Raw genomic sequence first — 26244 nt, 5'->3', positions numbered from 1 at the left:
ACCTGATGGCAAATTCCTGTAAGTCTCTTAGAGCAAGAAGTGGAAAATCAGATAAAACAGAAACATTTGCAAGATGTCCATTTACAGTTACAAAATGGCCACTTCAATGATAGAAGTGTTCTTGGCCAGATTGCCCAGACAGCTTGTGGAGTCTCCAACACTAGAGACACTCCAGAAACATCTGGACACAACCCTGTGCCATGTGCTCTTGGATGACCCTGCTGGGCAGGGAGGTTGGACCAGATGATCCACTGTGGTCTCTTCCAACCTTACACCTTCTGTGATCCCATGCTTCTGTGACCACTTTGGATTAGTTGCATGCCCCTGAGTTGCATTGAGCAGTCTAAACTGGGTGTTATACCTGCACGTGGTCAAAAGACTCTGCTCAGAAACAATGGCAACCCAAGTAAACAAGACTGATACAAAATGGAGAATAAATTAATATTTTTGTTGTCCTGGTTGGAGATGGTAAAGATAAACTGAGGGGCTGTCTTGGTTATGTAAAGCGGGTAAATAAATCCAACTTGTCCCAGTTTCAGCTCGCTGTATTATCCTTCTTGTTTGGAAAGTGAGGGCACCTATGAGCAGAAGGTCCTTGACAGTGGTTTTAATTAGCTGGTGGAATAGTTTCTCAAAGGAAGCAGCAATCCAATTGCAGGGACTCCTCCTGTTAACTCAAAACATTGTTTTCCCCCATACAATGCAATGAGACTGACACCAAATTCTATTTTTGGTCTAGTATTACTTATGCTGAGTGGGGATATAATAAATATTGTTAGGAAGGATTATTTGCATGAAGCAGTTGTAACGATCAGTTACGAGCAGTGGAAGAAATTTTTCCCCTTTCTCTTACTCTCTCATCACCAGCACAAGACTCTTGCACCTACCCACATCTTTGCCTTTGTTCTATGGGACAGAAAAGGGATGCAAGGAAATCTGGCAAAACAAGCAAACATCCTCCACCAAGGAAGCCGTGCTGAGCTATTGATTGCACTCTCGTTTAAATGCACCATGCACACGTTCTGCACCACACATTTCCTTACCACCGTCTTCACAGGAGTGGAAAATATGACAAGTAATTTTCTGTGGGGACATAAAAATGCAGGATGGAAACCTCTAAGCTGCGTGGTCTTTAAGGAGCATTCATCCATTGAACTAATGCTATATCCGGTATTACAGTATCTTGCTGATAGATGACATAAACCAAATTTGTTACTTAGAGAGGCATGTTGATTGACTTCACGCTGGGTGCGCATGGAAAAAGACATCTAGGCTCTCTTTTATCCAGATGGAATTCCTAAGTCAATCAAATAAACTTAATAATAATAAGGTTAATCTGGTCTTTAGTCATTCAATAGAGAAAAGCAGAGATGTGGATCTAATTATGTAAATACTGTGAAATCAGTTTGCATTTATCTCTTTCCACATCTCCTTGGTACAGCCCTGGTTCAGCATGCTTAACACGGTCCTTTTTGGTCTCAATGATTTAATTCTCGGGCTAAAACCATTCAAGATTTGTTTGAACAGGAAAATCTTGTTTTCTTTGGAGCATTTTGAAGTAGGCATAATTACAGTGTTGCAAATGCGATGCTCTGCTTCAGGACCTGTCAGCATTTCCATATTAAACCACTATTTTTGGGGGTTAACAGAATTGCCAGAAAAATAAAAAAAAAGAGAAGAGCGGAAAAAAAGTGTCCATTAAGGCCTGAAACTTGGTGTTTAGGTTTTTAATCCAGGAGGGAGGTTTCGAAATCAAATTGTGCAAAATTAATTTACACTGTATGCTTGCAAAACTGCTCGTGTCACTTTTTTTAATGATTTAAAAAAAAATAAAAAATCAGCCCACAATAAAGCCCACTTATTTTCCTTGCTTCTACTGTACACTGTCCTTTAAAGTTAATGTCATTTCCATACAATACCCCCAATGTAATATGCCTTAGAGGCAGCATAGATTGAATAAGTGACTTGGAGCCAGGGACTCCCAAGTTTATAATTTAGCCGCTGACTCACTGTGTGGCCTCGGGCAAACCACGTAACTCCTGTGTCCTCATCTATGGTATGGTCTCAATTTTCCATTGTGTTGCACAACATGTAAGGAGCTCTGCTCATGTTCAATAGGAGCTTAACCCGATGGTGAGTGGGTTACTGGAGCCATGTCAATGATATGAAACTCAACACAACTCCCACTCAGCAGGTTTTGACTATGCAGATAATCTGCAGGAGATCAGTCTTCAGTGAGCTGGTCCAGGTGGGCATTTGGTGGAGGCATCTCCACCTGTGATGTCTGTGTCATGGAGAGCAGTCTGTCTTGGTGCTGGCACCAAAATAAATAATGTTCTTCAAAAATGAGTAGAGTAACTGGGCAGTTGTTTTGACTGAATATGTAGGCTGCTTTGTGCTGGACCTGCAGGAGACTTGGCTGATGTTGACCCTTTCTGTACATCTTCAGCTTTCCTCAGCTCTTTATGTGTTTCTACACTGTCCCTTCATGGTTGAGACTTTCCTCTATTATCATAAAGCCCATTTGCTTTTGCATACAGTAGAGTCAAATTTCTACTATATATTATTCAAGTCACATGAAGAGGAATACACAGATAGATTGTGTAGACAGTGAGTAAGGGAACAAAAAGATTTTTTCCTGAAAAACAACAACTCCTAAGAAGTAGGTCCTTCAGCATTTACCAGGGCCCTTTTTCAGTAAGTACTGTCCTGGTGTGGGCCTCTGTGAATGATACTGCATTTGTGGGGTCATGAAAGTAGAAATGTAAATTTAGAAGAGACTGATTTGGTCATCACTTTGAGTCCTCCATATCACAGGTCACTGGGGTGAGTTCAGATGTGTCTGCAGAATGTTTGCTACCCAGGCCACAACACATCCCATCTCCCAGCCCTCTACAGCTGTCTACAGACCGGTAATAAAAGATCAAGAGTAGCAGCTGAAATGTGTCACAGAAGGAGAACAAGAAAGACTCAATGGGCTGCCAGTGGCCTGGGTCAAGAACAGTACGAACATGGGGAGACTGGGCAGATTTGGAGAGATGGGATTCACAAACAGCCTTCCCCTCTGTGAAGGGATCTCTGTTCAGCCAAAGAGGGTCAGGAAGGAAACCTTGGTTTCGAAAAACGTCCCCCCTCTTCTTCATTCCCTTTCTACACAAGCTGCCAATAGCTGATCTCTTTTTGACATCGTGCAAATCTTTCTCTTGTACAATATCTTGCTGCACAGGCCCCGCAGACTGATCACACATTTTGTGAAGAACCATGGAACCATGTCTTTCCTTTTTTTTTTTTTTTTTTTTGAATCTTCCACTTCACAGTTTCATGTGGTGCCTTTGTGGTCTTGTCCTGGAAGACAGCTTACCTCAAAGGGAGTTTTCTTGATAAGTTGATAGTTTTAATAGCTAGAGACCCTCCAATGTCCTTGAACTCTTTTCTGTATTGCTCATGTAGCAGCGCTCATGCAGTCCCAGTTCCCTATGTATGGAATGGGAATGATAGTGTATATTAGTCATATTATATGATATGTATCATATAATACATATGGAATTATGAAGCAGAGCAAATCCCACCATGATCCAGTTTTCCCTGCCAGTTAACAAAATAGTTTTGTGACTCTGAGCAGACATGTCCCTACAAAGATCTGTATTTGTGTCCTGCCTTTAAGCATTCGTTTTCATCTTTGATTTGGGTCCCAAACTGAGCTGCTGGGAACTTATAGTAGAGCGAGACAGTTGAAGAAAATTCTTTTATTGTGAATGTGGGAAGTATTTTGAAATATTTTGTTTGTTTGGGCTGTTTCAACACTCAGCTGTATTTGCAGTTGTTCTCCATTCACCTTGTGAAGTTGTTTTCTTCTCGTTTTATTTTCTGGCTGGGCTTCCTGGTTGGAGTGAATCTCCATTCCTTCACAACAGATATGCAGATCCCAACATGTATGTGTAACTCCAGCTAAAGCAGATTCATGTCAGGCTGACTTGACCTACAATAGTTTTAGTTTGTTTAGACCTGACCTGAACAATTTTCAGATCGGGTTGACCCTGAGTTAAATGCTTTCCTTCAGCTCTCCTGAGGGAAAATGGACACATTTCAGGAAAATCGAGCTTTGTACAAAACAAACTAAATATTAAAAAAGAAACAAATGAATTGGAAATTTCTGAATGCTCTACTTGCCTGTTCTCTTGATTTGATGTGAATGCTCTGGAGCTGTATCTAAAAGGATATGATTTCAATCCACGAGAAACAGCAGTGTTTGAATTCAGTGTTACAATGAAGAGGCTTGTCTTCCACCATCTAGTCAGCATTAGCCAGCTGCCAGCTAGTCTAGTATGGTGTGAGACAAACCTTGTAAAATTGGAGTGCTTTACAAAAATCAGAGTGAGTGATGACCCTTAAAATGAATACCTACAAGGCACTGTACCTTGGTAAGGCCAGTGGAAACAAAAGCCATGATCTTTTCTGCTGGAAAACATGTAAAATTGACACTGTGTGATTTTATAGTGGTTTGTAGGATTTACAAGATATTCTGCAAGTAACGCTTGCTAAAACTACAGCTCAAGATGTCTGGAAAGAAAAATATCTGCAGGAATGGGGAAGAGCAGAGTCAGCTGTTTAGGAATGGCTCTCTGGGATGCCTCGGTGGGGTGAATAAGTGGTGGTGTGGTTTGGTCGTCAAACGCAGCAGCAGAGGCACAAGGTTGGGGTGGTTTACAACAATTCATCTTTGGTTTGGAGGAGAAAGGCTTTACTTTTATACTTGAAGCATGGATGTACTATTAAGAAGAGCTGAATGTCTGTAAAGCTCAGAGACTGTCTTTCTGAAGTGTCAGCTAGGATGATCTGGACCTCACAGAAGGGACTGCAATGTTTGTGCACTGCTGAGTGGCTTTCATTGCTGACCTCTGCAATGTCAGTAGAGATGAGCAGACGTTTCAAATATGACATTTTGTAATGTATTCCTTTTGTCAAAGGCTTTTCCAGAGAGGATCTCGAACCTTCCCACAAAGTCATTGCACACAATTAAATTCAATCTGCAGACGTGGGGAGACATGGTACTCTTTGGGCACCAGCTGGCAGATGATTCTGGTACTGGAAGAAATAATATTCCACCACCACTTTTCTTTGGTTCTGCCCTTTGTTATGTCCAGATCCCACCAACCCAGTGGTGTGAAGGACCAGAAGTGCTGCTGGACCAGAGCTCCACTCATGGTCACATGGGTGTCTCCAAGCTACCTGGCCCACTAGGAAGAAGACAACTTTCTCTTTAATAACAGATGGTGGTAGTGAGACATGAAAATTAGGACATATTTTCATTTGATATTGGAATATCATGAGCATCAGTTATTTTGGGAAGGAGTCCAAAAAATACTTGGATAGAGTCTAAAACTGCAGATGAATCCACAGGTTTATTTTATTGGGTGATTTCAGTTCTGCCAAATATTTGTAGTGTAAAGAAATCATAAAAATTGCTGGTGGTCCTCGCCTGGCGGGTACTTCTCACATATTTGAGACAGTTGTACGAACTGTGACAAGAATGTTTGATCTATTAGCTTAAAAACAAATTAGAGTCTTCAAGAGAAATAAATGAAGTATAGATGGTAGAAATACATTTCTCTTATCTTAGAGAGACCAGGAATTTTTGCCCCCAGGCTTTATTTGCATTTAATTATCACAGTTTGGATTTCCTCTACTGCATGCATGGAGGTTTAGTCTGTCTCGTTCTGTCCTCTGTTCTGAAATAACATTAGTACCTGTTAATGATTATCATTGTCAATTATGTATTCTGGTTACATGCACATTATAAGAAATATCAGTTTGTTTTAATAAATCTTCAAAAGGCAGCCTAAACCTGTGCCTTATCTCCTTTCTGCTTTGTAACTTATTTATTTTTATGGTTATGATATATGAAAGACTCTGCATGCTCCCAGGGACTGTGAGCGGGTATCTGCTCAGCACTTGAATTCTGGGATGACAGACAGAAAAGTTTTTATTTAACATAACTTTCCAAATGAAGTGAGAGGGTCATGTATCTCAAAGATACACAGAGAAAGAAGTGAGGAATATAGGTCTAGAAATCCAAAGACTTTGTTATATGTATAAAAGAGAGGAAACTGGTTGTATAGTGAACCCACAGGTGGTTTAATTTGACAAGTACTAAGGTGCAGAATAGCTAATGCTCACCTTGTAGCAATTATTCCTTTTCTAACTTAAATTATTTTTGCTAGAATAATAATTTCACTGTAGTCCTGACCTGGAAAAAACACTGATTGTCTCATTCCCTATTGATATGTAGGGACAAGGACAGTTCTGTATAGAAAGATTTTCTCTGGGTTTTTAAGGAGAATTTTGTTCTGAATTGTGCAAACTTGATGTTTATGCCACTTGCCCATGCAGATTTTCAGGATTATTTTCGTTCGCTGGACCAGCACTGAAATGTCCACTCCAGAAGGAACACTTTAACCAAGCATTCTTTATGTGGTCTTCAATTAATAAACAGGAATACGCCTTTCTGAACCTGTGGGTAACGATTTTTCTGTTTGCTGCTACTGTAGTCACCTAAATGAATGGGGCATTTATATACTGCCCTTTCATCTGGGATATCAAAGAATTTTATAAATATGGACCAATGGGTCTGATGTGCAACCACTGAGCTGTGGCTGCCTCAGAGGTGGCATGCGGTTGACATTTTGGCTGGCAAAACACATTTGAACATCAGAAACTGTTGGTTTCCACAGAAAGGATTGGAGGTGTGGGGGGTTGAGAGTATCTGAATTAATCTCTAACACATACCTGCCCCAACACAGGAAAGCAAGACCACGGCCTACTTTCCAGAGAGGTAAAATATGGTCTTGGCTAAGAGCATGACAAAAGCAGCTTCTATCACTGGACCACTAATTTTGTTCCAGCCTGAAAACGTGACTGTCAAAAATTATTACCATATGGTAAGCTGGTAAATTGCCACTAGAAAATGAGCTTGGTGGTCCCAGATTGGTTTCACATGGACAGGTGTCTGCACCATAAAACCACCATCATAACTGCTGCTGGCTGCGGGTGGGTTTCAGAAGGGAGGGCCAGGACTGAGTGGGCAATGGTAACACAAGTGGTGCTTCAAGAGGTGGGAGCTCCAGGGCAAAGAGATGAGGCTGTTTGGGTCTGTTGAGGTGTTTTTTGACTACTTCCATTTCCTGAGCTGTAAGCAAGCTTGTATGGTGCTCTCCATAGTTGCTGTGGGAAGTGCTTTCTCTTACCTTTACACAGAGGCCCAGTTCCTTCTCTATTTCTATCTTGCTAAATGGATGCAACAAAAAATTCCAATGGGGAGTGTGTGTTGAAGGTGTTAAGTTCAGACCACACAAGTAGTCTTTAACATCTTTGGTATGACTTGAAAAAACCTCCAGGAACCTGGAAGGACCTTCTGGGTCACTAATCCCAACCTCCTGCTGCTGCAGGCTTTCACTTTGCATAATCCTTTAGAAAAGCTGATTAATCTCCAAAAGTGTGGACAATCACAGGAAATCTCAAAAGCCCTCTCTATAAAAAAGGTGTCAAATCTGTTTTGCACTTCTCTAACACCTTTCAGCCAAAACTTGTAATGAGTTTTGCAAATATGGATTTAAGAATTGCCGTGCCAGTGGGAGGGAAGAATTATCCTTACTGTATTTGTGAGACAGCAAAATTATGAAGCAAATAACAATAATTTTCATTCAGACAAATCTCTGAGTGGCTTGAGGACTCTGGCTCCAATGGAGATATGCAAGTCCATCCAACTAAATCAATTAGACAGCCAAGAATTAAAATCAGAGTTTCTGACTGTTTTACCTGCCTTCTAACCACTGAAGTATACAACAGCTCCAGATTTTCCACCTGTCATTATTTATTCCAGAAGAAATGGATACTACATCCTATTTCTTTCGTGAAATAACATGAACATCATCCCATCCCTGGAAGCCTAGCACAGGTTGGACAGGGCTCTGAACACCCTGATCTAGTTGAAGATGTCCCTATTTTTTGCAGGGGGATTGGACTAGATGACCTTTAAAAGGTCCATTTCAGCTCAAATTAGTCTATCATTCTATAATTCTATGATATATCATAGTTAAGTGTACTCCAGGTGGGCAGGTGGTTCTGTTATAACAAGGAAGTCTATCAGCAGCAAATCTTGTGGTTTTTTTTTTTAATTATAGAAAATACAGGTGAACCATCAGGCCTTCCTGAATTTCCATAAAATCAGAAAAAAGTAACTGAATTAATCTTCAAAGTAATGGAAACACACATTTCTTCTGCAGGAAGAATGAATCCTGGGCAATGCACTGTGTTGTGTGTGTCAGGGAAATGCTTCGCTTGCATCTTTAAGCCAAATGCTGTTTTCAGTCTCGTTGACTCCTGACTGAATTTGACCTCTCCAATTTGCTAGTGCATTTTTTGAACTTGTAAGGGTAATTGGTGGTACAGTGTGGCGCTGGGGCTATTAATCAATTGGCAGATCATGGTAAAGTTGTAAGGAATATCAACAGCATTTAGGAAGTTGTGAAACTAGTCCCCCAAACACTTGAAACACCACTGTTTCAGGTTACTGTTGCTAAGATAATTGTATGGGTCCACCTTCAATCAACACATCTCTTAGAATTTTCTTCACATTTGTTACTATAGGAGTTGATCCCACTGCTACTGCACAGTGGATAAAAATCTATCTTTCTATAAATTTTAGTGGACATGAAAATTGACCTGCAAGTTTGCTAAATTACTCTAATTCAGTGGAATAAAGAATGCATGCTCTCCTTATCCCTTGTGGAGATGCTATATTGGCAAAAGTTAGTAAATCTGTGCTTGCAAACTTGTCCACAGAACATTTGGGGCTGAGGGTTCGTGGGGGGAAGCAAAATTCAGGATAAAGAAGTGAAAGGTCCAAACGCTGATGCACCTGCTTACACTGAGAAGGATCAGCCCTAAATATTTGCTAGACCTGGAGTAAGCATCTGGGAAGTTTGAAGGGTTTTATTTGCCTCTATTGATTAAAAAAAAAGGTAGAAAAAACATATGACTGGCTGTAGGGTATGTTTCTAAGACCATTATTTTTAGAATGGCTCTTTTCATACAAAGTCTGTAGTGGACACAAGTAAGCAAGAGGTAAAACTGAATTAAAGCAAAAAAATCAAGTGCTTTCTTACCTGTTCAGGATAATCTGGCCTTTAATGGAACAGGTCCTTGGCAATAAGTTATAACACTTTCCTGTTTTCTGGGAGTAGCTTTTCTTGCAATGCCTCGGGAATTTTGGGAGTGAAAAGAAATGACTTGCAGAGAAAGTATGAGCTTTCATCATGAGCTCTCTGGGCTCTGTACAGACACCTGGAATTGCACTGGACTTCTGGTTTCCCAAAGCAGGCCTGGCCATGGGTTGGGTGTTCAGAATAGCATTGCCTACTCATGCTGCCTTGGCCTGCAAGAGGGGATCCACCACCCCCTGCCCCTCTGGGCCTGGCAGACCAACATAATTCCAGCCTGCTGCAGTCCTTTAAGAAGTTCAGTTGCATCCTCTCTTTAGTGCTCTCCAGTCACTTGTGCTACAGAAATACTCTCTGTGCTGCCATATGGTGCATTGGCAAGGAAGTTCATGTGAACCAGGACATTTCAGATGACACTTTTAACTCAAGCTGCTGTGCAGGGAATACTCCAGCAGCCTGAGAAAGGGAGCTGTAATACATTGTGTGCTCAGCAGGGTTGGCAGATCTTACCCCAAAATTCTGGGTTTCACTGGCATCTGTCATGGTGCTGTTATGTATTTTTAATTCACATCTATCAGTGCCCTCTTTAAGATTTTTTTGCAGTTTGTTTTTGTTTTCTGTAAGATTAATTTTCCTTCTCTGATCAGAACCATGCTAGTCAGAGATAGACATGGACCTTCAATTATTTTTCCTTAAGGTCAAGTTAAGGATGCTTCAACTGGGGACATGTGCTCATTTTGGGAGTCCTGAAAATTGAGGTCCATCTCTACTCTGGAAAGCTTCAGGCAGCTTTTTCACAAGTGCGATTCCCAAAATCCTGTGTCTCCCAGTTGTGTGTTTAAACACTTTACTGACTTTGGGCCTTGGAGATAAATACCAAATTTGGGGTTGTCTCTCAATCCAAATTGTGAATGTCTTGAAGATTACAGTGCTTGAATTTCATTATAAAAGACAAAATTCAGGATAATGACAATGTTGGTGGGTACATCTCAGCTGACTCACAGCACTGTTCCACATTTTGATGTTTGACTCAAGCCCCATCTCTAATTGTAATGTCACAAGGACTGGCCAGTTGCAGTACTTCTGTCTGATGTTGTACACAGTATGTTGGACAGTCTATTTCATTCCAAACCTCTGCTCCTGTTACACTGGAGGCATTAGTTGTAGTGTGAGCTATGCAGGGATGATTTGGGGCTCTTCTAATCATTTCCTATGGTGTAACCACTTTCCTGATGCCCACAGAGGCTGAGCAGCCGTGTTATCTTGAAATGGGCTTCTTTTCTCTGTGATGATTCAATTATGTCTACAGAACAAACGTACAGATGGACACACAGTGGTTTTGTGTTGGTTGGGAGCTTTTTCCTTTCAAGACAATGTTTTCCCTTCTAAGTCAGGATCCTACATGAGTTTTCTCGTTGAGTCATTTATGAACATCAGCAGGTGCACCTTGGCTCTTCCACATCCCCATTTTGCCAGTCCGTCTCTCCTTGAATTTGTGGTGGCGTCCAGGCTCCTTCTGACCTTGGTCTCCTAATAGTCCTGGGCTAGCACAGGTGCCCCAATTGGCTGCTCTCCCAACTTACAGTCCTTGTTAAAGACAAAATCCCATCTTTTTACAGCTCAGTTCCTTTCCATAAAATTAATCAAGCAGCCCTCCTTTCACAAGGCAGATGATCTTTGGTATTTCTTCCTGCTGAAGATTCCCAATACTGCCAGAATCCCCATCCCTTCCCTTTATAAGGCAGTTCTGTACATAAAGCAAGTGTTTCCTCCAGGATAGAGAGAAGCTTCTTGGCACAGAGAGGAGCTGTTCCCTGATGAGGTATATGTATTGTGTCCTTAGAAAACTTCCTCTTTCCATTAAAATATGTTACTGGAGATATCTGTGTATTTCTGTTAGAGATGAGTCCAAACCATGAGGCTGGATCCAAACTTAGTCAAACTGTGAGGTTTCTTACAGCAGGGAGTACAATATCAATGTGTGCTTTTTGGCTGGAGCTGCTCCCCTGTCTGCACAGTGCAACACAAAAGCATCACTAGGCTGTTGGGGAAGCTGCTGACACAACTGAGAAACTGAGCGGTAAAGGCTTGTCGTCAAAATCAACAAACCTGAAGGCAAATGGGAACCTGGTGGTGTGAGTAATTGTGACCCCTCGCCCAGCCACTTGAAGCAAACTTTCTCTTCTCCATAATCACCAGGTTTTATGAAAGACAAAAATCAATTGCAGATGAAGCACAGAGCAAAATTCCCTGCATTCCTCTTGCTGGCAAAAAAAGAAAATAATCTCCTTCTTTGGACTTAGTTTGTGCATGTCTTTGCTGTGTACTGAGCTGAAAATGGTGGCCTCTCAGTTCATTAATTGACAAACACCATACCCTAAACATTTCCAGGCACAGTCATTTTTTTTTCTCAGATTTACTCAGTGGTTCTTACTGAGGTTTATGTTTTTCCACGCATGTGCTGAGAATAAACTTGCCTCCACAATCTCATCTCTTGTGCTCTGAGAAATTTTAATAATCTAATTCATAAGCAGCTTAATTTTCTGGGTCTTTCTCTTTTTGCAACTCTCCTGGCTTTGGCTGTTTACTCCTCCCTTTACAGCAACTGCCCCATTTCCCAAATACCGCAGGACTTTCTGAACTGCAGCATTTCATTCCATTTGTCTCTCTTTTTAAGAGTCTGATCTGTCTTAAAGAAATTTTTCTCATTTAAAAATAATTTTGCTGTGGTTTTACAGTCAGCATGGTTCCCCCAAAAGAAACAAAAAAATCCCTGCAGGCCTATTTCTTCTCCTTCTCCCATGATTATGCTGATGTAAATGACACTGATGCCAACGGAATTATTCCTGTTTTACACCCATGTAAATGAGACCAAGGTCTGCAGGATGGGACAACACCTTCACAATATCCTATCAGGGACTGGGCAGAAAGGTATCTCCATCTATCAAAAGGAATCTCAAAGTGCTCTTTCATCTTCAATTTCTCAAGCAGGGGAATATAATCATCCACCAGCAGGACGCAACAACCCCTGGGGTGAATTCTAGCAATGCATTTAACGTGGAGAAAAGGCAAAAAGCAGCACAACACAGCCCTTTAGGAATGTAAGCAAGGAATACAGTGTCCAGCTGAAATTAGTGTTACTATTTCCCTCGTGGAAATGCTTGGGAAGCCCAGCCAAATTCAAGGCTCCAGTCTACTAGAGCAGCCGCAGTGAGGGCAGTCTCTGTTCCCCAGCAGTCCGAGTGACAAACAGCAATCAGACCGCAGGCCAGCAAGAAGTTGAGCCAGGCAGAACTAAAATATCCCTGTTGGAGTGCGGTCCCATGAGGACAGTGTTATGTCTTACCAGAAACAAAGAGAAGAGCACATTTCCAGTCTCAAAGACTTCTCTGTCCCATTAAGGAAAACTCCAGACTACAATTAGAAAAAAAACAAGTAAAAGAGACATAGCCACAGCGTGCCAGTTTGCATCCAAATGCAGCCTATAAAAAGAGGGCATGCTCCCAGGAGAAGGCTGCAAGCACCCTCTTGGGCTGGTGGCTCCAGCCACCTCACTCAGGAGGGTGGGAATGTGACCCCTGAGAGAGACCATCCCTCCCCCAAACCCAGAGCCTCTGGGTAAATATTGACTCAGAGAGAGGAGTGGCTGAGTCACTCCTTCCTGCCCTGCTGAGGTGTTTCCCTCCACCCAGTGAGTGTCCAAGCCCACCCTGCACAGCCCAAAATATCAGACAGGAGTTGGTACCCATGGTGATCAAAGGACATGGACTCAGACAGAGAGACAGAGCACCTCTGTTTGGGCAGGGCTGACGTGTCTGTTTGCTCTCCAAGTGGGTGAACGTCTCCTCCATTTAGTTGTTCAGGAGGACACATAGTAGGGAGGGTGGGTCGGTGGAGGGATGAGGGACTTGGGAACTCCTGGTGCAGCTCTTATGTTCTTATCACATGGATCACACTCCAGATTCTCTGACTGCTGTTAACAGCTCATAAAGGTGTAGTAACATACTCAGTTAATGGTACAGCAACGGCCTGGGTTTGTGAAATCTCTGCCCCAAGATGGACTGAAGCAACAGTGAATTTGTGAAAAGAGGTAGGAAAAAGTCCAACTGAAACAGTTGACCAACTGTTGCCAGCTGAGGATTCAGCCATAGGGTTGAAAGGTCTGGATTGTATCCCGAGATCTATTCAGCTCTTAATCTAAGGATATTAAAGTAAAGCACGGGAAAGACCTGGGAGCCAAACAGTGGTGACCACTGACTGGAGCTGTGAGTGGGTGTCATGAACATTTGGGTGACTACTGGCTTGTGTAATCAAACTGGATACAAGGGAAGGCTGAGTTTACTGTTGCAAGCACAGGTCTGGATTTCATTTCATGTCTGCTACAGATTTCCTAACTGGGTCACCATGCCAGCCTGGAACACAGAAATGATATGTTCCTCCTTCACTGAGCTGTTACAGAGCTAAAGATTTGATGGTTTCAAAACTGGTTGAAGATCTCCAAGAAAAAGGATGCGTAAGAAAAAGCATATGCTATGGATGTCTCTATATATGCTACGTTACCAAAAGCGTTGTATTTATGTATTTCAAAACTGGGCACTGGGTTACATTTTCATTCCCCAGTACAAAGACAAATACATTCCAAACAAAGCAATGTTGTTTCAACAAAGCAAGGGTTGAAATCTCTCCAGGGCTTCATTCTGTCTCATTTAGATCGGGCATAAGATCTTAAAGCAGAGTTTAGTGGTCGGCCGATCATGCTCCTTTGGGAAATGACAGAGTGGTAATTCAAAAGGGGTAGTGAAGTACAGCATTGTCTTGGTCTGCAGGACTGTTCTTCAATAAAACCAGCGGCTCACCCGGCTTACAGGAGAACATTTTGTTCCAAAGGAGCTGTGGCTCTTCATTAAACAAAAGAATTCACCTCCGGCTAGACTTGGGTGTAAAATGAAAATGTTTTTGGAGACAAAATGTCTTTGTGAAAACAGCATTTCCATGATGCCTGCCACAGTTGCCCAGGCATATCGAGCAGTTGAAATGAAAGACGATAAAAGGTACATCTCCAAGGTACCAGCTCCACATGCATTAAAAACTTCTCTCAGACTCAGGAAGCGGTTTCAGTTCAGGCCTGGAGCTCTGAAGAGGGAATAGACAGCCCGGGTCCTGTCTGGCCATGGGCTGGCATTCACCCACTTTGCAGTTAGGACCCAGATTTGATCATGAGTGAGTTGAACCTTTCAGGACTTTCCCAAAAGCCTTTCCTTGGAGTAAACCAGTTCTCCCACATCTGACACAAGAGATTGGGAAAACATCCCAGAGTATCTAAATCCAAAAAAACCAAAACAGATATGCCTCCTCCTCTCCGAATCTCCTGACACACTTGGGAAAGTTCACAAACAGCAAAGGAGCAGTAGGGTCATTCAGGGAAATAATCCATGTCCAGACTGGCATAACTTAGGTGTTCAGATATGGCTGTCTCCCATCCGGATTAACTCTTCAGGGAAGATACAGTCTGTGCAGTTCCTCAGTGTATGAAGATGAGAAAAATCACCTCAGGCTGTGCAGTTTCAGGGGATTTTTCGTTACAAGATTATTTTCCTACAAACAGCACCACCCCTCTGGGGATGAAACGTACTGGGAAATATATGCAAATTTAATCAATTACATGAATTAGTTCCTACTTTTATTGCATACTTAAGTCAAGATCATTCCCTTGTCATCCTCAGATCACTGACAGGCTCTTTACTGTATAGTCAAGGTGTCCACTTTTAGATTGACAAGCAGGTTTTGTCCTGTAAACTCTTATGCAGGACAACAGCCAAGCTCATCTTGCAGACACACTCTCTTGTGTTAGTCTAATTGTGGCCTCCTAATCAGCCTTTGTTTCACCCAAACGTTGCTCACTAAGGAGGACCAGCAGTCTTGGTTCTGCTTTAGATGGGGCAGGAGACTTCACACACTCTTTTTCATCATCTGTCCCATTTAAGTACTGAGTTTCCACAGCTTGAGAAATGGTACAAGACAAGGACTGTTGGACCAATGCTTTGCTGTGGTCAAAAATCTTATCTGGGCTCTAAGACTTAGCAGAAGCCTTGTGTTGGGGCAGTCAGATGGTAAATACCCAGGAAAATATATAGTTCCTCTATTTCAGCAGGGAACACTGCTGTGACAAGCCTTTGAGAGAGACAAATCATCCAAAAGCATAAAATGGAAGAGGTTCAGGTAACTCAGACTGGATGTAGTTTTTTGCACAGGTCAGCCCAAGATGAGCCACGTGGTGTAAGGCAACAGATGTCCACTGCTGGCTGACAAGGTCCTTGCTGGACACTTTGTAGAACCTGAAATCTCATTGACTCATGTGGACCAAATTTCCAGACTTGACTCACTGGCTACAAAAACCATAAGATTGCATGGTGTGTCTCATATTTTTCCTGGAAAAAAAGAGCAGGATAATATAGCTATATTTGGTTAATTAACATCTGAATCTACTTTGAAATTTTCAGAGTATATACGTTAAGAAATTAAACTAATCTCAAACCAGCAAAGAAAAATAAACCCAAAATGTCTGGACTGTCAAGGTTTGTTTCTATAAATGTTCCCAGTTGCCTCATCCTGAGATACTGGAGTAGGTACAAAGAAGGGCAATGAAGCTGGGGAAGGGTCTGGAGCACATATCTGATGAGGAGTGGCTGAGGGAGCTGGGAGGGGCTCAACCTGGAGAAAAGGAGGCTCAGGGGAGGCCTCCTCACTTTCTACAGCTTCCTGAAAGGAGGATGTAGCCAGGTGGGATTTGGCCTCTTCTTCCAGGTAACAAATAGGACAAGAGGAAACGGCCTCAAGTTGTGCCAGGGGAGGTTTAGATTGGATATTAGGAAAAATTTCTTCAGTAAAAAGGTTGTCAAGCATTGGAACAGACTGCCTGTGGAAGTGGTTGAGTCACTATCCCTAGAAGTGTTCAAAAATGTGTAGGCGTAGCACTCAGGGACATGGTTTAAGGGTGGGCTTGGCAGTATTAGGTTAATGGTTGATGTTGGAGGCCTTTTCCAACCTTAATGATTCTATGATCCTTTGGTTTAAAGGCAAAAGAGACACATCCTACCTCTTCTGTATCTCTTAGTACCTGCTGAATGTCATGTGATCACTGACTTATTCTGGTGCCATGTGTAGCAGGAAGTGCTGTTGAGAAAGTCACAAAGAGTAGACACAGGTGGTTTTAGAGAAAATGCTCCTGGCTGATTAGTATCAAAAATTTGCTGTGTAAATGGAAATACTGCCTCACACATTGCAAAACTAATCTGAGAAACCAATTGCTGTAGGAATTAATTGCCAGAAGCTTGTCAAAGAACAAAAAAATAAAAAAAAAAAAAAAAGAAAGAAAAGAAGAAAAGGAAAAAATAAACAGGAAAAAGAAACATATAAAAAATGATGGGATGTTTACAAGGCTAATAAAAACATAATAGGGACATTTAGAAAGACAATAGTACTTATTAGGGAAAGAAAACAAGACTCTCAGAAGAATTACACGTGTTGGGAAAGCTGTCTGTTTCAAAACAGGAAAAACCTTTTGGTGTAGCTAATGGACAGATTCAAAGGGGTAATTACACATGAGCTCTTCTTTCAGTTGCAGTCCATTTTCATCCTGATCCTAAATCAAATTTGTTGGCCTTCATAAAAGGTGATAGTTGATAGTGTAAACATCTGTCCTGGGCCAAAAACCTGATTCATTAGTGGAACACTGGGAAAATTTCCTACAACAGACGATAGCATAACTGTTATTTTTGATTTTTTGATACTTCCTTGGAGGCAGCATTTACTGACCATTGGTAGAGGCAAAGTACAAGAAAATCTGGACAAAGTGCCCTGAACAATTATAATGCTTTCTTCTTCTTCTTCCTGTTTCTTTTGGCTCTCCAGTAGTTCACAGTCTTATTTTAGAACATAAAAAGTCTCTCCAACCACTTTGCCATCCTCAGTCAGTTGCTACGAAGGAAGCACATGTGGGTGGAGATGAGATGTTCTTGCATGGCCACAGGAGGGTTGGGCTGGCAGGCCCCTTAAGCACCGCAGATTTTTCTGCTGTGTCTTATTTCTGTGCTGCAAAACAGAGGGAAAGAGGCCTTATCCAGTTTACGAAGTTGGAGTAATAGAGGTGTAGGGTAAAGGAGACATCAGAGGGCTGCATTAACAATGTTGGTTGATGGGGAAGATGAAAGTGGCCTTTGCTCCCAGCTCCATCGTGGACTTCTGTCCAGGCATTTCATTTTTCATGTGTTTCAGTCTGGCCCCCACAAAGTGCAGCCAGTGTGAGACTTGCTCAGTGCTTTGAGCACAGCGGGAAAAATGTGTTAGGCAATGAATACTGTCATGAGGAATTGCCTGCTGCCCAACAATATTACCTCTCCAACGTGCCTACCTCCCCTTTTCCCATTCCTCCTCCACACTGAGATGTCAGGGCATCCTCAGGGACTCTTCTGTTTTAGGAAATAACAGGAGCTGCAGAGCACTTCAAAAAGTCTGGCTTTGTCCCATAGGTGTCAAAGAAGGACCTCAGGTTCCTGGAAAATCTGGTCCCAAATGAGTGTAAAAACGCACATTTTTGTCAGGAAGTGAATAAAATCTCACTGAAATTAAGCCAGGGACAAAGATGAAAAAGCAGATGGCCCATGACAAACTGTGAGAACAAATTTGTTCGCATGACATGGGAATAAGTATGTACTCATAACAGACTATTACTCAAGAAATTTTGAAAGAGCACAACTCCACAGGAGTCATAATGGGATTAGTCACATAAAGCCCAGTCCAGCTAAGCCTGGTGTACTTTACCTGAAAGAAGAGAAACAGACCCCAAAACAGACCACAATTAAAAAAACCAATGAAATAAATTCCAAAGAGATGCACGAGTTTATGAAGTCAGAAAAACTTCTAAGTGAATTAAAATCTGCAGAGAAGCTCGTGGATTGTTATTTATCTACTTAAAAAATGAGAGGCCAGAGGAAGAAGCCTTACTGAAGTGACTCAACCAGTAGGTTTGTAATTTGACAGCACAGAGACAGAGTTGGTGTATTTTTGGTAAAACGTCATGGACTTTGGAACAGACTTTGCCATGTGCTCCATTACAGGATTGTTTCAGTAACCTACAATTATTTCCAATTATTTCCAAAATCCCTTTTAAAAAAAAATTATTTAATTGTGGAAGCCATGGGTGAAATTGAGTTTGAAAACTGTAAGAATAGGGCTAATTTGGGATACTATGATCAATTTTTTTTATTCAACATTTTGCACTAAATGACTTGAATGGGCATGTTTAATTACATGAAAACACTTTTGTCATTAAAGAGGGCAGCATCTTGACATATATGATATTTTAGGATTTTTCAATCTATACAGAGAAGAGTGGGTTCCTGGGACAGATGTGATTTGCTTTGTCTACAAAATAATTAACAATAAGCTTGCCTAATGTTTTTGTGAATTTTCTATGCATTTCTGAGTTGCTCACCCAAATGCGACTGTTCAGAGCTAGTTTGGATTCATAAAAAACATAAATTAAGAGTCTGAAATCACACATATGCAAACATCAGTCCTGGAGTGCTCAAGTTGATGCTTTTGTTCAGACCTACTCCAGGGTAATGTCCAGTGGTCTCTTTACCCAAGGCGATGATTTATTTCCTTCTAGAATTGATTTACAGCTTGAAGCCCTTCTAAGCTTGACTCAGCCCACCAGTGGGAAGCAATGCCACTCCATCTGAATCAAACCTGAGCAGCACAGGAGGGGTGGCTTCGGATTCAGATTCCAAAGACGGATTTTTTTCCGTGCAAAAGCAGTACCGCCCTCACTGACGCACATGCTGCTCTTGGGCTTTCATTTACCACAAGCTGTTGGGACTTCAGTTTCACTTCTCACCAGAAAGCGGAGGCAGGAGTATATTTAGACGTTCTTGGGAAGCAGCTGCAAAATGAAGTGGGAGAGCGCGCACGCACTCGGTCCCGCGGGCACACACGCAGACACTGACAGCTCAGAGCAGCTGCACAGACCTGAGCAGAAAGGACAGTGCACAGAGGCCTCCCACAGGTTACTGTCTTACTGAGGAGACTCATTTCAACATCTTAATATCCTTGCCATTGAATCATAGAATGGTTTGGGTTGGAAGGGACCTTAAAGATCATCTAGTTCCAATACTTCTGCCACAGGTGCGGGGGTCCACTAGACCAGGTTGCTCAAAGCCCCATCTGACCTGGACTTAAATGCTTCCAGGGATGGGGCAGCTTCTCTGGGCCACCTGTTCCAGTGCCTCACCATGCTCTGAGCAAAAAAATTTCTTCCTATGTTTAATCTAAATCTCTCTTTTATTTTTAAACTCTTCTCCCTTGCCCTATCACTGTCTGCCTGTATTAAAAGTTGCTTTCCCTCTTTTAAGTACTGGTTATTGAATTAAATAAATTAAGTATTGGTACTGTTGAAATAGATTGTTTGTTCAGTCCTGACCCACTTGAAAGATTATCACTTTCTCAACCACCATCTCATTTCTTGAAGCTCTCTAAGGTTCTCAGATTCTACACTCTTGCATCTTAAACCTTATCTCCATGGTTTTATGTGTTCCACAGGAACACAGAGGCAGCACTACCCATTTAGTATTCTGATTTGATAGGAAATTGCAAATGCCAAGAGGATGTAGCCAGGCTCTTGTTGGGGCTGTCAAGCAATAGGACAAGCAACAATAGGCAAAAACTGATGCGTAGGAAGCTCCTCCCGAACATGAGGAAGAACTTCTTCACTGTGCAGTGACCAAGCACTGGAACAGATTTTTCAGAGAGGATGTGGAGTCCCCCTCACTAGGGATATTCCAGAACCATCTGGACATAATCCTGTGCCATGTGCTCTGGGATGACCCTGCTTGAACACGGGGGTTGGACCCACTGTGGTCCCTTCCAACCTGACCCATTCTGTGATTCTATGAAATTACTTGCTACATCTACACATAAAGTGAGGAATCCAGCTCACACAACTGTAGCTATTTAGAAGTTTCTCTGTCTATCTAAGGTAGTTGACTTTTCGTACAAGAAGTACTGGGAGGAGAGGGACACTTCAGAGCATGATGCCCCACCCTTCTTAGGGACCTGATGGCTTGGACCGGCTTGTCCCCAGAGGTGCTTCTTTCTCAGCTGGATCTAGGATGACTGCCTCTAACTAGATTCCAGCTAAATGGCTAATGTTAGATGAGCTGAGTCCATGGAAAGTCATGCTTCTGCTTTTCCCTCAAGGTTTTTTCTTCACAGACCTTTCACTTGTGAGCTGAAAAAAGACTAAGAAATCAGAGTTTGCAGCAATTTGGCTGCAAGACAGATAACATCAGTAGTCAAACAAAGGCAGTTAAGATAGCCAAGACTGCCTGTAAAGTGAAATACGTGCTCTTCTCATACAGATGAATGCATTTAAAGTAACTTCAGTTTCACCATACTCACAGGGCAGACCATCAATCTTTTGTTAACATCCATCATCATGGGCAGGACAAATACCAGGAAATCCTCTCCTGGAGGTGCTCCTCTGCTCCCTCTCATTACTTTAACACCTACTATTTACAGCCCTGTGAGTTTTTAATACCCCAAGGTCCTCTTGGAGGTGACAGAGCAGAAGTATTCCCTCTTACTTGTAAATAGGTAACACAAAAATGTACATTGGCTTTCCTTTGGAAGATCCATAGTAGATGAGAAGGATAGGGAATGTTTCTAACGTGAACACTCATCTTATTTTTATACATCTTGTTTAGGAGTTCTCTTTTGCAATGTAGGCATTTTCAGTACGACATCCACATGCAAGTCAGTTATCCTACATTATTCCAAGTAAAGAGGTGAGGATAAATATTTCCCATTCTAGCAAAAAAGAGGTGGTGCTAGACCTAATCTGCTGACTGTGAAGAAAGGCTTGGGAGTTAGATAAGACATAGAACTATGCTGTAGACTGTGAAAGCTAAAGGTGACCCAAGGGAAAGGCATGAATTTGTGTCAGTGGAGGGTTAGGTTGGTTATTAGCAAAAAGTTCTTCACCCAGAGGTTGGTTGGGCACTGGAACAGGCTCCCTAGGGAAGTGGTCATGGCACCAAGCCTGACAGAGTTCAAGAAGCACTTGGACAAGGGACATGATGTGGTTTTTGGGGTGGTCCTGTGCAGGTCCAGGATTTGGACTCAGTGATCCTCGTGGGTCCCTTCCAACTCAGGATATTCTGTGATTCTGTGACCTGAATCCCATCTCAGTAACCCAATCCTCCTGAAGGAGGCCAAGCTCCCTATGCTCTCAGTAGAAAAGAAGTGACTGCGAGGCTGCTCAGAGAGATACAGCTCATGTGTCTAAGCCTTCCCTTCATGGGCTTTCCCTCTATATACAACATGGAAAATATAGGGCTTTCGTGGAATTTCTTCACTAAGCACTTACAATTCAATTGTTTAAATGAAGCTGATCCCAACCAAGTTTTCTGAGTCCTGGGTTAGCTTCCTTAGCTGGCAAAATAACTTTTCTTCTAAGCTACAAGCCTGCCTTGAACAGTCAATCTTTGGATGTGGGAGTATGCTACAAAACCTCCCCAGCCTCTGTAGACTGGGTGTACTGGAGGACAATGAATGACCATGCACAGGTGGGTTGATATGTTTAGTGAAGGTCACTGTACTTGTCCGAGCACCCTGTGTCCAACATCTCTCTTCTCTGCAGGCATCTATCCAACCCCACTTAGCTACAGCTCTGTCTAGGTGTTGACTGAACACCCAGTAATGAGAGTGCCCCTGGATGCTCCAGTTGAGACTCTCTTTCTGCTAGGGTTGTACAAAAAAGCGAAAAGACAAGCACTAAAGTTGTGACAAGTTGCAATGAGAAAAAAAAAATAAAACAAAATTAGAGAGGAAGGAAATAAATAGAATCATCCTGTTGTATGTGATAGGCAACAGAAGTTGTTTGTTTCATGCTTCATCCTGTTTAGGACTCCCGCATTGTTGGGCTTTCTCAAACATGCCCTAGCAATTTTGTCCATGTAGGAAAAGTTGCTGACACTTCTTTGAGGAGAGGTTGTGATTAGGCAGTCTCCAGAGATCCCTCTCAACCTCAGTGATGCTGAGATTCTGCAGTTTCCATCGTCAGTGTGGGTCTTCAGATAACTGAGCAGTTGGATCAGACCCCATCCAGACCAGCAGTTGCTCTGGGTGCACAGAGCACTCTGTGTCAGCTGTGCACATTCCCATTGATCTGAGCAGTGCAACAGCTTCCACATGTCCTGGATACGTGAGGTGTACACACACCCATGTGGAATTTCTTGGATGGAAGTATGGGAGCCTGATCAAGCTGAGCAAGTTGTGTTTAAAGGCTGCATGGCATAAGTAAACCTTAAGGGGAGATTAGGGGGATGACAAAGCTGTGGCTTCTGATAGGGAAGCCATGCTATTTGAAAAGATTTCAGCCAAAAGGAGGAGCCTTTGGTGTCCTGATTTGTGCCTCTATTTTTGTCTCTATTAGTTGCCATTACTTGTATTTTAACCCCGCTTGCTCTTCAACCATTTAAGAATCATTTGTGACAGTTATTTTTCACAGTAGCAAACCAGATTACACCAAGGTTTGTCAAGCTTTCTCTGCTCTCTAATGTATGGAAAAATGTTACACTTAATTTGGTTTGTTTGGGCAGTGTGGACAGGCATTAGCCATGCTATATACAGACCATAAACGTTGTTCTGGTTAACACCACAGTGGAGCCAAACCTGAACCTTTCATCTCAGCCCTGCAAACTTTGGTGGTTTGGATGGAAAAGGAACCTGTATTTGAACTGTGCTTTATTTTTGTTTTTGTTTTGAAAAACCAAAGACAAATCAATAGCACTTTGGAAACCCAACATCCAGCATCCTTAGCCAACCTCTATCGGACAGGGATCGAGCGCCTGTGAAGGCAAGGACTTTGTATTGGGAAGAAAGCCAATACACAAAGGAAGGAAACTGTTTCAAGGAACCTGCAGTAACTTTCCATAAAAACCTCAGGGACCTAAAGGCAGTCTGAATTTTGTGTCATAATCCCCTCTAAGCCACGTATGTGTTTGATTAGGAACAACATGGTGGTCCCATGTGGGACAAAGATGGACTTTTGCTCGCTGCATGTCCAGCTGGTTTGGTGTTAGAAATGACAGGGAGAAGCCTTCTTTGTTTTTGGGTCAGTTTCAGTTTGCTATCTGGAATATCAAACCAGACAGTAATGAAAATGGATTTCTCACATCAAATTTTTTAGATGCCAGAAATAATAATAGTATGGTGTTAACACCTTAGTACTTGGCTTTCTCTAGCTTGTTTTAACCTAGATAAATCTATTAATTTGTGTCTTTGTATCCACAGTAGTGCCTTAAAATTTGCACTTAATTGCAGCAGAAGTAGTTTTAAAATCCATCTGTCTTACACTGACCACTCCTGTAGCATCTCACCACCTCCTGTATAATGTGTTCCCAACGCTAAAATAAAAATCTACAGAGTGTATAGTAATTCCACCAATGCATATCTTTGAGGCTGTTGAAAAGCAAACATTTCCTATTATATTTCTGGCTTTCAGAATGATTGTAGAAATAGGATCATCCTTACCATACAGTATTTAACAGCTGGGCACAGTGGGTAGAGCACCTTGGACCTTAGTGTGGTTCTCCAAGCCTTTGTGTATCCCCCAGGGGCTGCTCTATCATCCTAGACTGTATCTGATGGATTCAGTCCAAGAAAGCACATTTCTAATGGCCATAGGGGACATTGGATGAGGTCCACTGAACTACTGGCGAGAGAGCACAGGTGTCAGGCTGGGATGGCCAGTGTCAACAATTTCTTTTTATCTATTTGTTCTTTTTTTAATTTGGTTTTCATAGCTGAAGCTAATGAAGGGATCTAGGTAGGGATATATATCTAAGTTTGATTGTGTAAACTCAGTCATGTTTCCACATGCAAAAAAAAATAAAATTATTGAAGAGTTTAAGCCACCAAGTAGCTCTTACTGTTTCTGGTGTTTAGTTGTCTATTCAAATCAAAATGCTGAAAACTGGGACCCTCTATAAAGCAGCAATTAACTTTGCCTCTGGCAGCAACCATCCAGCCCTCACATCTCCAGGGGAGATCTGAGTCAGTTAGGACATTACCATCATTCTATGGCTGGCCAGAAAAACACAGCAGGGAATTCACCAGCTAATGCACAGCTATGAGACGCCAACCAGAAAAATGTTCAGGCCTGTCCACAGGCTTTATGAAGAATAAGGGTGGAAAGTTAATTTAGTTTTATAATATTAAGTTCATGTTTACCTACAATAGACTCTTGTCTTTGAGTACATCTGTTCTTTTCTAATTGGCCTACAGAGAGTATCACTGCCAGCTGATGAAATTCCCCCTTTCAGAAGGCCTGGTCCCATTGAGGGGACAGCAGACAACAGTCTGTGTATGTAAGTAAAATGTGTAAATCAAGGCTCACGATATGTCTTCCTTACAGATTCAGATCCTTGCACACCTGATGCTCCACCTGCTGCCACTTCACCACCAACCTCTGAAGAACCTGGACCTTTCACAGCTCCAGCATCACCCTGCTCTTCCTCTGACACTGGTACTGCATCATTTTCACCACCGTTACCTGCCTGTGTCGCAGCCTTATGTCCCAAACCACCTCCTATTTCACCATCAACATCCACTTCTGCTGCCACTGTTCTCCCTGGACTTCCTTCTCTTCCTGCACCACCTGCCTCTGCTCCATCCCTGCACCCTGGAATTTATTTGCCAATAGTCCCACCCAGCGGTGCCACCCATCTCATCAACTGGCTGCCCTTCCTCGCTTCGGCAACACTTGCCACCATCCAAGGGAAGGAGGAAGACCAGCCACCCATAAGAACAGGCTCCCTGGAAGGCATGAAGCCCTGCAGCAGCCCACCCCCACAGCCCTCCCATGATGAGAATCCCCAGGCAGCACCTATGGGAAACAGTGCTCCGGGGGCTGCTTCCCCACCACCAGCTGCCCATGCCATGCCCCCGAGCTCCGAGCAGGCGTCGGCAAACGTGAGCGACATCCTGGCCGAGCTGCGGACGATGAACAGCCACCTCTCCACCATTGCCCGAGCCCTGACCCAGCTGGCATCGTCCCTGGCACCGCAGCAGGATGCACGTGGCACCCCCCCTCCTTAGGGCCAGGTCTGCACAGGCTTACCATGCTCATAGGGGCTGGAGGAAAGGGACCCTACCCAGACCTGCCCATACTATCTGTGTGTGCGCTCGCTGTGGTCGCTGACGCCGACCATGTCTCCCCAGTGGGTTTTTCTGTTTGTTTGTTTGTTTGCTCCTTGTAAATGGCTGCATATATTAAAAAATAATTTTGTGGTCTTGTTAATAAAATTGTTTATGTTTCTTTGCATTCCTTTCAGATGTGCTCTCTCCCCTTCTCTCACCCATTAACCACACGAGCGCTGGTAGTCGGGGAGGTCTCGCACAGTGAATGCCGAGAGTCTGAAGTGGTGAGAAGTTACCACGAGAAAATACTCAAGGAGGTGACCAAATCCCTCTGGGCAATGTGGGGGGACACAGACAGGAAAGGACACAATAAAACTCTGAAAAAAAATCCCTATTTTTCTCCATCTATGCTGCATGGCATGGCTCTGTTGAAATTGGAGCCTTTCCTGGTGCACTAAATCTCAGAGGTAATTGTAACTGCTGACGCAGGTACACGCCGTGATAAATTGTCCAAAACACAATGCAGGGTAGTTGTCTAAGCAGCACTGGGGTTGAACAGCTATTAAACAGCCTCGACCACCTCTTGTCCTCCAGAGATCAAGATCTGAGGTGCTTAGCTGAAGTCAATCTATCTTACTTTGCCAGTGGTGCCTCGGGTTCTTCAAGTGCATAAACAGGCCGAGCTAATTTACAACAATTAGCCAGGCACGCGTGGATAGATCCTGACATTTCACCATCTTTTCCCTATTGCCAAGCTGCAGCAGCTGGCCTAAAGGAGGCACTGAAGGCGTGAAACCTCAGACAATCCTCTTTGTGGATGAAGAAA

At 42.7% G+C, this 26244-nt stretch overlaps 1 protein-coding gene across 2 annotated transcripts in view; it reads left to right on the top strand.

Annotated features, from left to right (window-relative positions):
* The window catches only part of RUNX2 (RUNX family transcription factor 2), a 164683-nt gene extending 139072 nt beyond the window's left edge, over nucleotides 1-25611 (top strand). For both annotated transcript variants that reach the window (XM_064650745.1, XM_064650743.1), the window contains one exon: nucleotides 24694-25611. In XM_064650745.1, the coding sequence (XP_064506815.1) occupies nucleotides 24694-25376 (683 nt within the window). In that variant the 3' untranslated portion in view covers nucleotides 25377-25611. The remainder of the gene's footprint in view (nucleotides 1-24693) is intronic.
* The last annotated feature ends 633 nt before the right edge of the window (nucleotides 25612-26244 follow it).

The sequence above is a fragment of the Pseudopipra pipra genome, chromosome 3 (genome assembly GCF_036250125.1).
Source record: "Pseudopipra pipra isolate bDixPip1 chromosome 3, bDixPip1.hap1, whole genome shotgun sequence".
NCBI lineage: Eukaryota > Metazoa > Chordata > Aves > Passeriformes > Pipridae > Pseudopipra > Pseudopipra pipra.
Note: the sequence above shows the minus strand (reverse complement) of the source record. Positions and strands in the feature narration are given on the sequence as shown.